The sequence below is a fragment of the Bos grunniens genome, chromosome 26 (assembly GCF_055505025.1).
Source record: "Bos grunniens cultivar Pamir isolate PY7600 chromosome 26, Bosgru_T2T1.0, whole genome shotgun sequence".
NCBI classification, from domain to species: Eukaryota; Metazoa; Chordata; class Mammalia; order Artiodactyla; family Bovidae; genus Bos; species Bos grunniens.
In genome coordinates, this window is record NC_141190.1 from 15970959 (window position 1) to 15985161 (window position 14203).

Consider the following 14203-nt stretch of genomic DNA (forward strand, 5'->3'; position numbering starts at 1 on the left):
GCTGAGGTTTAGAATCACAGTCACCAGGTACTATACTTGCCAGAGCCCAGAAGGTAGAGTGCTGACCCCCCTCCCCTGCTTCCACCTCTATACTGAGATGGTAATTCTGTCTTCCAGGGCCCTCAGAATCATAACTCTCAGTGCCCCCCATAAAAGCTGAGGTCCTTGTTAGCGCAAGGACCTCTAATCTTAAACTCTAATAGGCTCTTATAAAAAGTAAAACAGGCATCAACATACAAATCAATTAAACATCTTCCCTCCTTACAGTCATTCCTGCTCTTTCCTTATTCCTTTTATTGTCTAATTAACTAATTGTCAGAACTCCACAGACTGCCCTTAATATCAGAGTAGCTCATTACTCAATTTTATTTCTAGCTTCTCCCACTCCCTCTTAGCTGAGGAAAAAACCAAAAAACTGAATTGGTGCTAGAAAAGACAGGGAGCGATGAAGTTATCTTTTCGTCCATCTTTAGATATCGTCTGTTTCCCTCCTAAGGAGGAATGCCGAGCAGTGTCTGCTCACACCTCACACCCCTGGGAAACCCCCACTCACAGATTATCCTACCACCAAACTGCATTTCCCCTTTCCCTAAAACAGGAGAGCAGTAGCTCCTTTTCTGTGTGACCATTTCTGCTAGACTTGAGTATAGCTTCATGTTGATAGAAGGCTATGAATTTCTAACAGCATTCCTTGTGACTTGACCTAGAACTTAACTATTTAAGAAAAACATTTTGGAGTTATAAAAGATACACCTAAAACACTTTGAAGACAATGTTAGTAACACATTTGTGGCTTCATATTTAAGGTCTTTTTTTCTCAACTTCTTGACAAACAATTTCATCTTAATTGTGTGGCTTTTTGAAGATGTTTCAGTATATTGACAGTTGAAAGGTTATAGTTAGGTGAATGCTGTTGACAAAATTGACTTTCCCATGAGTCCAGTCATGCATTTTCCCATGATTCCAGTCTCTCTCTCTTTTTTTTTTTTTTAGCAGCCTTATTAATCATTTACTTAGTCCATTCCAGAAGTTTCTTTGTCTTTCTTTGCAGAGGGAAGCAGTGAGGCTCAGTGTTGACATCTGTTTCTTTTGCAACCCCAGTGACTTTGATCCTTTCTTCCCCTCAGATTGTCTCTGGGCAGAACGTGTGCCCGAGTAACAGCACGGGGAGCCCATGTATCGAAGTCGATGTCCTGGGCATGGCCCTGGACAGCTGCCACTTCCGCACGAAGCCCATCCACCGCAATACTCTGAACCCCATGTGGAATGAACAGTTTCTTTTCCGGGTTCACTTCGAAGATCTCGTATTTCTTCGTTTTGCTGTCGTGGAGAACAACAGCTCGGTGGTCACTGCTCAGAGAATCATCTCCCTCAAGGCTCTAAAGCGAGGTAGAATCACTGTCAAAAGTTCGTGGTCATTGTAGCTGAGTGATGGGTGCCTGGAGTCCATTACACGCCTCTCTCTACTTTTGTGTATGTTTCAAATTTTCATATTAAAAAGGTAAAATAAGAGGCAGAAGAAGATAATGCAAATTTGAACACTGAGTGTACCTCAAAAGACATTTTTCTTTTACGTTATTCTAAAATCCAAGGTTATTAACAACATCTCTTATAAAATGTGGCCTCTGCCTGTTTCAGGAGCAGTGGTCCTTGTGTTCTTATTCCCATATATCCCTCCCCAATAGCTCCCACTGCACCCCTGGTATGTTTAAAGCTGAAACTGTTGTAAAGAGAGGAAACCAAGAGCAGGGAGGGTTGGGTGGTGCTGGTGGCATCAGTGGGCTGAGGTTGGAGTCGAGGCCTGGTGGGAGGCCATTGTGGGAAGCCAAGGGTGGGTTTGGGTGCAGAGCAGGAAAGGTGGAGAATCCTGAGCAAAGGTTAGAGCTGTTGTCTTGCTGTCTGTTGGCTTTGCCGTGGCCCTTGGGGAAACGTCAGCTTGTCACACCTGTCCAGAATGTCTGTGCACTGCTTCTCAAAATTGATATGCAATCAAGTCACCTGGGCTCTTGGTAATAAAATCCAGATCCTGATACAGTGGGCCTGGGGCTTGAGATTATGCCTTTCTAACAAGCTCTGGGGACGCTGCCCCTGCTGATCTCTTCTGAGTATCAAGTTCCCAGAACATGCTTCTTCGTGCAACCACATTCTGCCAGCCTCTGAGCTCCACCTCCTACTCTTTAGCTTTTTTTTCCTATTTCTTTTCTCCATTGTGTGAGTAGCACATGGTCATACTCACTGTGTTATGTCGTAACACTGACTGTTAGTTCGGGCTGTGTAACAAAATACCACAGACCGGGTGCCTTACATAACAGGGGTCTATCTTGTCAGCTTTGGAGGCTAGAAGCCCACGATCAAGGTTTCAGCAAGTCTGCTTTCTACTGAGGCCTCTCTCCTTGGCTTGCAGAGGGTCGCCTTCTCGCTGTGTCATCACAGGGCTATCCCTTGATCGCTGTACACAGCATCTGGTGTCTCTCCTTGTCTGCCTTCCAATACCCTCTTCTTATAAGGACAGTTGGTCATATTGGATTAGGCCCCACCCTCATGACCCAACATCACCTCTTTAAACCCTATCTCCAGACACAGTCACCTTCTGAGGTACTGGGAGTTAGAGCTTCAACACACAAATTTTGGACACCATTCAGTTCCTAACAGTTATAGAAATATGATCAAGTACAGAAGAACAATTTTTAAAAAATTATCCATCTTTCTATGTCTTCAAGATAGTTACTTTTGGTGTAGATATTTTGCAGGCTTTATTTCTCTGCCCATGTGTATAAATATTAACAAGTAAGCTTCCTCCTAACCTTAATGTTTTGTGACTTACTGATTTTCACTAATATATGTAGTGAACAACTTATCAGGTAAATAGATATACATCTTCGTTACTTTACAGAGTTGCATATTATTCTATTTTATACTTGTACAAACACTCACACTGTAACTTCTTTAACCAACTCTCTATTGTTGGAATACTTTATTGTCACTAAAGCTGTTCTAAGAGGAAATATTTGAAGAACAGTGACTCTAGATGACTTGATACAAAAATGATCAGATTTTCCTACTATACGTTGTTTAAGTTTAAAATTTTCATTTTGAGTCTAAGTTTAAAAACAGCACTTGGACAAGGTAACTACAACCACTAAGTGGCCCCAGACGGTCCCCAGGGGCAGCGCCCTGGGAGAAAAGGCATCCGTCGGTCACCTGGCTGCTGTCACCACTGCCCATCTGAAGGTCTTATTTCTCCCTGTCATTTACTGACCTCCCTGGGGGATCTTCTATGCAGAGCTCTGCAATGCATGGCTAACAGGTTTTTCCCAATTCTGCACTGTTCCAGGATATCGACATCTTCAGCTGAGAAATCTCCACAATGAAGTCTTGGAAATCTCTAGTTTATTCATAAACAGCAGGAGGATGGAAGAAAATTCTTCCGGCAATACTGTGCTGGCCTCTCTGGTAATTAAGTTCTATTTCACTCAGCATATTTGTGGGAATTGCTACACCAGAGGCAGGCTTTCTTGTGGTCCAGGAAAGTGGTCCATTCAAGTCATAGATTAGGTGGCTATGGATATAATTAAAACAACAATGGTTGATACCTGACACATTCTAAGCACTTTACATATATACTGACTCACTTGATCCTCACTAACTTCATGACATAGCTATTAGTCTCATTTCCATGTTATAAAGGAAGGGGAGTGCTAAGTACACCTGAGGTCACACAGCTATACACCCAAGTTCATCATCTACTGCCATACTGCTTGCCAGGGAAGTGAGCCAAAAATAACAACCCAGGGAAAAGGCTAATTACGCAAAGCCTGCTAGGAAGCATCTTGATACTTCTAGAAGGTTTAGGTTAGACCATGAAAATCCTTTGCTTCTTCATTAGTGCAGGGGCAGATGTCACAGGTGAGCAGGATTGGGTGAACAGCCAGGCGCTGCTGGTGACAGGTAATTCTGCAAGCCCAGCAGTACCCTGGCACCTGAGGAGACTCTGCACCTGCCCTCTTGGGAATGGGAGAGGAACACTGCAAAAAGGGCCACCATTGCAGAAGCTGGGTTTTAACAAGTTCCGCATTGGTTAAGGTCCGTTGGTAAGGTTTGAGAACCAATGGTAAGGTCCATCGGTTAAAAGTTTGAGACCCGTTGGACCAACGCTCACCCCGGTAATGCAGGGTTGTTTACCTCGACAAGGAGTTCTGCTTTGATTAACTGATTGATTCCACTATGCTTGCTCTTGAAAAACTGAAAGGTGTCCATCCATTGCCTCTTTACATGTTTACTAATCTACTCACAGCCACACCGATCTTTTAAAATTTATTTTGGTGGGGGTGCGGCTGCAATGGGTCTTTGTTGCTGCACACGGGCTTTCTCAAGTTGCAGCAAGCAGGGTCTACTCTTTGTTGCAGTGCTTGGGCTTCTCATTGCAGTGGCTTCTCCTGTTGGGGAGCAAAGGCTTTGTGCGTACGGGCTTCAGTAGTTGTGGTGCTCGGGTTTGGTTGCTCTGCAGTATGCGTGATCTTAGTTCCCGGACCAGGGACCGAAACTGTGTCCCCTGCATTGGCAGGTGGACTCTTAACTTGTAGACCACCAGAGAAGTCTGGTTGCACCCATCTTGTACTTCAGTGTGGTCCTAACAACCTTTGAAAAGCTGCCTTCTGTGCTTACAGTGGCGCCGACTTGACCGCTGCCCCCATCACCTCTGAGCAGCCCTGCTCTCTCCTCTGCTTCTCTTTCCCTCACCCCAATGATTTCTTCTCTCTCTGTCCCTTACCTTGTTTTCTTGGGTTCTCTTCGTTCTCCCTTCAGTAAGTGATCGAGGTTGAATACGGCATGTTGGCCAGTAGAGAGAGGTGTCGCCTCTGCCTGGTGCCTGCCTGTTACCTTCCCTGCCTGGGAAGCAGGGATGGTGTGCCTGGTACCTGAGAGCAAGAATTAGATGGTAGTGTCCCACTCTGGGTTGTCCACTTATCCTTCTAGCTATTCTATTCTAGAAGCCCCCCACCTTGAAGCCAGGGATGTCTTATTTCTCCCCAAAACCCCAGAGCCAGGCATAATGTCTGTTTCATTGTCAGCCTTCCATAAATTATTTTGTATTTTGTGAATGAATCTATCTCAGTATACAAACTGCTCAAAGACTTGAGAGTTACACACCTCCCCAACTCTTCCTAACAAAAATACCTTTCATATTACAATTATTTGTGTGCCTGGACGGCAAGCTCCCGGAGGCCAGAATATTTTATTTATCATTTTACCATCAAAATTCTAGCCCAGTGCCCTGAAGAGAGATGGAACTCAGTAGACACTGTTGAATGTCACTTCATAAGTAAGGACTGACATACATTTCAGACAATATCAGTCCCCTAATTATGATGGAAAGCAACACTGTTATTTAAAATAAATTGCTATTTTGGTGATATGCTGCTAAATATTCTTACTAGACTATTAAGGAACATGCACCATGCCTGCTGCTGCTGCTGCTAAGTCACTTCAGTCATGTCCAACTCTGTGTGACCCCATAGACAGAAGCCCACCAGGCTCCCCCATCCCTACCACAAAAAGAGGCATCTGGTTAGAAAAGGTTGGCCTTGTTTTGCATTTACGTGTCCCTGCGTGTACTTCTAAGAACTAGCACCTCTCTATCGATGCAGCCTAGAAACATGAGAATGGAAATGAATGAGAAACCATATGATCTTCCTTGACAGATGTTTAATACGGAAGAAAGAAAATGTTTGCAGACTCACAGAGTCACAGTGCATGGCGTCCCAGGCCCAGAGCCCTTTACTGTTTTCTCTATAAACGGAGGCACTAAGGCAAAGCAGCTTCTCCAACAAGTAAGTTCACTGAGTCTATAGTTAATAAACAGTTCTTTTAGAGGCATCTCTAGGTTAACAACTTGTCCAACATTTTACAACTGACTCAAAGTCAGAGAAAGCAGCTCAAAGTGTCAAATTTCATAGATTATGAAACAGAAGCTACTACCAAGGGGTTTGGGCTGTTTTGTTTTTGAACTGTGGTGTCTACTCTCACAAAGCACTGTTGGGGTTTTGGAGACAGTGTAAAATATAATGACCCAGCAATCCCACTGCTGGGCATACACACCGAGGAAGCCAGAATTGAAAGAGACACGTGTACCCCAATGTTCATCGCAGCACTGTTTACAATAGGCAGGACATGGAAGCAACCTAGATGTCCATCAGCAGATGAATGGATAGTAAAGCTGTGGTACATATACACAATGGAGTATTACTCAGACATTAAAAAGAATACATTTGAATCAGTTTTAATGAGGTGGATGAAACTGGAGCCTATTATACAGAGTGAAGTAAGCCAGAAAGAAAAACACCAATACAGTATACTAACGCATATATATGGAATTTAGAAAGATGGTAACGACAACCCTGTATGTGAGACAGCAAAAGAGACACAGACGATAGAACAGTCTTTTGGACTCTGTGGGAGAGGGAGGAGGGGGGATGATTTGGGAGAACGGCATTAAAACATGTATAATATCATATAAGAAAAGAATCGCCAGTCCAGGTTCGATGCAGGATACAGGAAGCTTGGAGCTGGTGCCTGGGATGACCCAGAGGGATGGTATGGGGAGGGAGGTGGGAGAGGGCTTCAGGATGGGGAACACGTGTACACCCGTGGCGGATGCATGTTGATATATGGCAAAACCAATACAATATTGTAAAGTAAAAAAAAAAAATAATAATTTTAAAAAAAGGAAAAAAAATTAAAAATTAAAAAAAATAATTAGAAAAGTAAGGAAGCATTTCCATGGACCACCCATAAAAAGCAGCACATTACTGTCCACATGAGTAATCCCAGGGCTGTGGAGCAGGACTGGAGAGGAAGTGATGCTGGCCATCTCATGGAGGTGACAGTGTCAACTGACCTACTCCTGGAAGCTTCATGCCCTTAATTGTTGCTGAAGTGGTAGCTGCCTTGCCCCACAAAATCCACAGTCCAGTATCAACCTGAGACCAAGGTCTAGGGTGAAGGGAGCAGAGTCTTCCTGAGAACCTTCTATCCCACCTCCACCCCATCCCCAGGTCCTTCTGCTTCTATGAGTGAGATTCTGGTCATTGCATGCTCGCACGGTCGAGTGGATGCCTGGGAAGGACGTTTGCTTACTCCACGCCAGAAGGTGGCAGCCTTCTCTGGTCACTGCAAGTTCAGCTTTTGCCAGTAACCTGGATAATAGAAAACCATGTGAAAGAATACATCAGTAAGAGTAGCTATCATAATGTCTAGTGTTTACCAGGCTTCCCTGGTGGCTCAGGCAGTAAAGAATCCGCCTGTAATGCAGGAGACCTGGATTCGATCCCTGGGTCAGGAAGATCCCCTGGAGAATAAACCCACTTCAGTATTCTTGCCTGGGGAACCCATGGAGAGAGGAGCCTGGCAGGCTCTAAGTTATCCTGATGCACCTGGGTTACATTTTACAGTCAGTGCCTCAATCATAAAATGAAACAAAATTGAGACAAAAATCACTAACAGTAAGAGCTGTTTCCACTGTATACATGAGGACACTGAGTATCCATGGGGTCAGATGTCTTGGCCAGCACCTCACAGCCAGTAAGGACTAAATGCAGGCCTCAGACCCAAGTCTGTTTGGCTCCCCAGCCTGGTCTCAACCATTTCAACTGTCAGGGTCAGTAGCCAATAGAGAAAACAGGCCTCTAGGCGCACTGTCAAGTCTTTATTGAAAGGGGAATTCCCAGGAACTTAGATCAGATGAGATTAGAAGATGATTGAGTATTTCTAACATGAGAATGGGAGATTATCTTGGTAAAAGCTGGAATGGGTTCTTTGCCTTTGGTCTTGTGTTGCAAGATTACAAAGAGCTAAGTTCATAGATTGAAAAGCCTAAAGTTTTTAATTCAGTTAGAGCTCTTATTCCATCAGTGGGAAAAACAGTTTTGCTGGCTGGCAATTATGAATAAATTGTTTCATTGCCCAGAATGAACATAAACAATTCTTTTTGGACGTAAGAGAATTCTAAGATCTTCCAGAAAGAGTTATGCAACACTGTAGGGTAGGTTTCATTTATAAGTTGCAAACCAAACTTATCTGAACCCCGAGAAAGTAGATTTGTTTGGGTTTAAAGTTTTTGCGACTCTTCAGAAGTGTGCCTAAATTGGCCTTTGCTCTTTCTTTAGATTCTCGTTATGGATCAAGATACCAAACCTATTGCCACAGATTATTTTTTAATGGAGGAAAAATATTTCATATCTAAAGAGAAGAATGAATGTAGGAAACAGCCGTTCCAGAGAGCCATTGGTCCAGAAGAAGAGATCGTGCAGATTTTAAGCAGCTGGTTTCCAGAAGAGGGCTATGTTGGCAGGATTGTCTTAAAAACCCAGCAGGAAGTAAGTGTGTCCTGGGGCAGCCTACCCAGTAACAGTTCATATGTAACTCTCTACCTCACCACTGGCCGCCTCCCTCAAATTCAAAACTTCTTATCACCGCAACTTGCTTTGTAGTCTTCTTTTAAGTAAATGTGGAGAATTGATTTTATTCTTCTGCACATATTCAGAAGGTCAAGTTATAGAAATGTGGTTTAAAAATCATCCCTTAGGAAACAAGGGGAGAAAGAAGTCAAAGGATTCCTTAAGCATGGCGTCAGTGTATGTCCAGGGTTTCGCCTGGACGTGTGAAGACCTTGCTGTAAGGCTCACTACTGTGTAAGGGAAGGTCTGTAGGCATTTTGCATTTGGGCGTTGGTTGCCCTCCCGTGAGTGCCTGTTCAAGTTTTAGCTAATAAAAGGCTTTTTGCTAATTCGTGAAACAACAGCATTTCTTTGAAAATATTCCATAAGATTACACAAGGTAAGAATAACCTCTCAGCTTTGGTCTGAATTTGTTGCAGATTATATTACGGTCCCTAATATGCCCATGATCATTCTGATAATGGAAACAGTACTGTCCGTTGACTCCAGATTGGGGGACTCCTGATGTGGTTTGCTGATGGAGCACTTTTCTTTTTAATAGACTTATATTGGCCCACTAATTGACTGCCATTTTTTTAAATGACATATAAGGTCGTTACGTAGATAATAATGCCTTATGATAAATCAACAATAGAGCAGTTGAAGCAGTTCAACAATCTGATTAAACGAATATTTATTGTGCCAGGCCCTGTTCTAGGCACATGATCTGCCTCTCTGGGGTATGAAATGGAGATGGACTGATAAAATCCCCATTGCTGGTCCATGCTTGCTAGAACACAGAGATGATAAAGAGCCCATTTCAGCATCGTGTGTTATTTTTCACTCTCTACGTAACTATGAACATGCAGCCTCACTGCACTCCAGCTTCTCTAGGAACCAGAGCCTCTGTGTTCCCTCCTAACCTTGTCTTAGATCATAAAAGGACACTTCCTATAAGCCAAGAAATGTAATTATCTCCCTAGTGTCTTCTCCCCATCAGACATGTACAAAGTACTAAGATGGCGGAGAAGCAATTCTAATCATAAAAGCTGTAGAAGAAAATATCAGAGGGCTTACCTCGGCTTTTGAAGCCATCTTTAATTTCTCTCTAGTTTTTTTTCCTATTTCTAATTGTCTTTGTCTCATGTAAAAAAGTATGCTAGGGACTTCCCTGGCAGTCCAGTGGTTAAGACTCCATGCTCCAAATGCAGGGGGCGCTGATTTGATCCCTGGTCCAGGAACTATTAATAAGATCCTGCCTTCCGCATGGCCTAGCCAAAAAAACCGAAAAGTATCCTAGAAGTGACAATTTCAGTGAAGTGAATTTTTAAACCATATATTGTATCATGACTTACAGTGTTTAACGCTCTCAAGCACCCAATATTTTGAATCATCTTATGATATAAGGGAAACCATTCTACACAAAGGAAACAGGTTCAGAGAGGTTAGATTATGACAGGGTAAGAAGTGGAAAGAACTAAAGTCTTATGTCTTCCCGGTCAGTGTTCTTTCCACCACCCCATGCTGCCCAGGCTGGAGCTGAGTCAGTGCTCATGGGTCCTCCATCCCCAGCACCATGGGAGGCAGTGAGTAGCAATGGGCAGACTGCCAAGGGTCACGATGGGTCTTCATCACAGGGTTGGAAGGACTGGGAGGCCAGGGCTGCCCCATATGCAATTAAAATGTATATGACAATAAGCAGCAGAGATGTCAGGAATAAATGTTTAATAAAGGCTGGTGGAACAGAAGCATTTTGGAAAAAGAAGGATATAGTAGAGGGGAAGGCTGACAAGCATTTTCAGATGAGTATAATATAGCAAGTTCTCCTTTATATGCCTTGTTGAGAGAAAAGTTTTGAAATGACTGAAATATGTCTCAAAAGATAACAAATCATATTTCATGTATCTAGGCTTACCAGCTGCACAGTGACACATGATACAAATTTACTGATTGACTAAATGAATTCAGCACTTACTGAATGGAAGCAGAAACTGGTATAATTGATAGATTTGGGCTATAAGTACTTCCACTTAGGCTACTCTGTGAAACTAGGAAGCTATGTAAGCAGTTTGTCTGTATGTTAAAAGTCCCCAAGCTGCTGTCTTTGGCCTCTGATCCTGCGTGTCTGCTTTGTATAATTTTCTTCTTTCCTGGGCTCTCAAGCTGTTAGGAATCTTCCTATGGTCAATATGCTCTCCTCTGACACCTGCTGGATTTGAAATGAGACAAACCTGGATCTGACAAATTAGATAGATGACCTTCAAAGTATCGTCTGAATTCTGTAAACCTCTATGTCCATATTTGTAAAATCTATGATAGAAACTGGGCTTCCTGGTGACTCAGCAGTAAAGGATCCAACTACAATGCAGAAGTCGCCGGAGACCCAGATTAGGTCCCTAGGTCGAGAAGATTCCCTGGAGGAGGGCATGGCAACTCACTACAGTATTTTTGCCTGGGGAATCCCATGAATAGAGGAGCCTGTGGGCTACAGTACATAGGGTCACAAAGAGTCGGACATGACTAAAGCAACTTAGCATGCACGCATGATAGAAACTACCCTGCTTGGCTCAAAAAATTATTATGAGACCCAAGTCAAACATGTAGACAAAATGTAGAAAAATGCTTCAGTTCAGTCGCTCAGTCGTGTCCGACTCTTTGCGACCCCATGAATTGCAGCACGCCAGGCCTCCCTGTCCATCACCAACTCACAGAGTTCACTCAGACTCAGGTCCATCGAGTCAGTGATGCCATCCAGCCATCTCATCCTCTGTCGTCCCCTTCTCCTCCTGCCCCCAATCCCTCCCAGTATCAGAGTCTGTTCCAATGAGTCAACTCTTCGCATGAGGTGGCCAAAGTACTGGAGTTTCAGCTTTAGCACCATTCCTTCCATAGAACACCCAGGACTGATCTCTTTTAGAATGGACTGGTTGGATCTCCTTGCAGTCCAAGGGAATCTCAGGAGTCCTCTCCAACACCACAGTTCAAAAGCATCAATTCTTCGGTGCTCAGCTTTCTTCACAGTCTAACTCTCACATCCATACATGACCACTGGAAAAACCATAGCTTTGACTAGACGGACCTCTGTTGGCAAAGTAATGTCTCTGCTTTTGAATATGCTATCTAGGTTGGTCATAACTTTCCTTCTAAGGAGTAAGCGTCTTTTAATTTCATGGCTGTAGTCACCATCTGCAGTGATTTTGGAGTCCCCCTCAAGAAAATAAAGTCTGACACTGTTTCCACTGTTTTCCCATCTATTTGCCATGAAGTGATGGGACCAGATGCCATGATCTTCGTTTTCTGAATGTTGAGCTTAAGCCAACTTTTTCACTCTCCTCTTTCACTTTCATCAAGAGGCGTTTTAGTTCCTCTTCATTTTCTGCCTTAAGGGTGGTGTCATCTGCATATCTGAGGTTATTGATATTTCTCTCAGCAATCTTGATTCCAGCTTGTGCTTCTTCCAGCCCAACATTTCTCATGATGTACTCTGCATATAAGTTAAATAAACCGGATGACAATACTTGACATACTCCTTTTCCTATTTGGAACCAGTCTGTTGTACCATGTCCAGTTCTAACTGTTGCTTCCTGACCTGCATATAGGTTTCTCAAGAGGCAGGTCAGGTGGTCTGGTATTCCCATCTCTTTCAGAATTTTCCACAGTTTATTGTGATCCACACAGTCAAAGGCTTTGGCATAGTCAATAAAGCAGAAATAGGTGTTTTTCTGGAACTCTCTTGCTTTTTTGATGATCCAGTGGATGTTGGCAATTTGATCTCTGGTTCCTCTGCCTTTTCTGAAACCAGCTTGAACATCTGGAAGTTCATGGTTCACGTACTGCTGAAGCCTGGCTTGGAGAATTTTGAGCATTACTTTACTGGCATGTGAGATGAGTGCAATTGTGTGGTAGTTTGAGCATTCTTTGGCATTGCCTTTCTTTGGGATTGGAATGAAAACTGACCTTTTCCAGTCCTGTGGCCACTGTTGAGTTTTCCAAATTTGCTGGCATATTGAGTGCAGCACTTTTACAGCATCATCTTTCAGGATTTGGAATAGCTCAACTGGAATTCCATCACCTCCACTAGCTTTGTTTGTAATGATGCTTTCTAAGGCCCACTTGACTTCACATTCCAGGATGTCTGGCTCTAGGTCAGTGATCACACCATCATGATTATCTGGGTCGTGAAGATCTTTTTTGTACAGTTCTTCTGTGTACTCTTGCCATCTCTTCTTAATATCTTCTGCTTCTGTTAGGTCCGTACCATTTCTGTCCTTTATTGAGCCCATCTTTGCATGAAATGTTCCCTTGGTATCTCTAATTTTCTTGAAGAGATCTCTAGTCTTTCCCATTCTGTTGTTTCCCTCTATTTCTTTGCATTGATCACTTAAGAAGGCTTTCTTATCTCTTCTTGCTATTCTTTGGAACTCTGCATTCAGATGCTTGTATCTTTCCTTTCCTCCTTTGCTTTTTGCTTCTCTTCTTTTCACAGCTATCTGCAAGGCCTCCCCAGACAGCCATTTTGCTTTTTTGCATTTCTTTTCCATGTGGATGGTCTTGATCCGTCTCCTGTACAATGTCACGAACCTCCATGCATAGTTCATCAGGCACTCTATCAGATCTAGTCCCTTAAGTCTATTTCTCACTTCCACTGTATAATCAGAAGGGATTTGATTTAGGTCATACCTGAATGGTCTAGTGGTTTTCCCTACTTTCTTCAATTTCAGTCTGAATTTGGCAGTAAGGAGTTCATGTTCTGAGCCACAGTCAGCTCAGAAAAATGCTTAGTAAACTATAAAAGAATATGCAAATGAGGGTTATTGTTATGGTCATAATCTATGGTTTCTAATGTGACTGAAAACAGCTTAAAAATCAATAAGCTCTGAGTAAGGCTCTAAGGCAGAGAAGGTGATGGCACCCCACTCCAGTACTCTTGCCTGGAAAATTCCATGGACAGAGGAGCCTGGTGGGCTGCAGTCCATGGGGTCACAAACAGTCAGACAGGACTGAGCGACTTCACTTTCACTTTTCACTTTCATGCATTGGAGAAGGAAATGGCAACCCACTCCAGTGTTCTTGCCTGGAGAATCCCAGGGACGGGGGAGCCTGGTGGGCTGCCATCTGTGGGGTCGCACAGAGTTGAACATGACTGAAGCAACTTAGCAAGGCTCTAAGGAGTGCTGTTAGAAATATTTGTAGTGCATGGTCATTGTGATATTTTATATGGCAACCTAGAACTTTTCTTTCTGTCTTACTTCCATCCCAGCTTTCAGGATTATAAATTGCTGCTGCTGCTGCTAAGTCACTTCAGTCGTGTCTGACTCTCTGCGACACCATAGACAGCAGCCTACCAGGCTCCTCCTTCCATGGGATTTTCCAGGCAAGAGTACTGGAGTGGGGTGCCATTGCCTTCTCCAGGATTATAAATTACGTCATGTGAATTACCACCCAACCCCACTCTCCAGTTGGTTAAATATATTGTAATCAATGCAATGACATACTATGGAAAACCTTTAGAAGCTGACATGAAATGATAATCACAATCTTTCTTTAAAAGATATTTCTGATGTGGACCATTTAAAAAGTCTTTATTGAATTTGTTACAATATTGCTTCTGTTTTATGTTTTGGGCTTTTGGCCCTGAGGTATGTCGGATCTTAGCTCCCTCACCAGGGATCAAACCAATACTTCCTGTGTTGGAAGGTGAAGTCTCAACCACTGGACCACCAGGGAAGAAGTCCCTGATCACAGCCTTTTAAATAGAGAAAAAGTGA

At 43.2% G+C, this 14203-nt stretch overlaps 1 protein-coding gene across 6 annotated transcripts in view; it reads left to right on the plus strand.

Annotated features, from left to right (window-relative positions):
- Window positions 1-14203, plus strand: part of PLCE1 (phospholipase C epsilon 1) — a 372153-nt gene that overhangs the window by 344037 nt on the left and 13913 nt on the right. For all 6 annotated transcript variants that reach the window (XM_086378753.1, XM_086378751.1, XM_086378754.1 and 3 more), the window contains 4 exons: window positions 1128-1389; window positions 3335-3453; window positions 5703-5831; window positions 8166-8375. In XM_086378753.1, the coding sequence (XP_086234879.1) occupies window positions 1128-1389; window positions 3335-3453; window positions 5703-5831; window positions 8166-8375 (720 nt within the window). The remainder of the gene's footprint in view (window positions 1-1127; window positions 1390-3334; window positions 3454-5702; window positions 5832-8165; window positions 8376-14203) is intronic.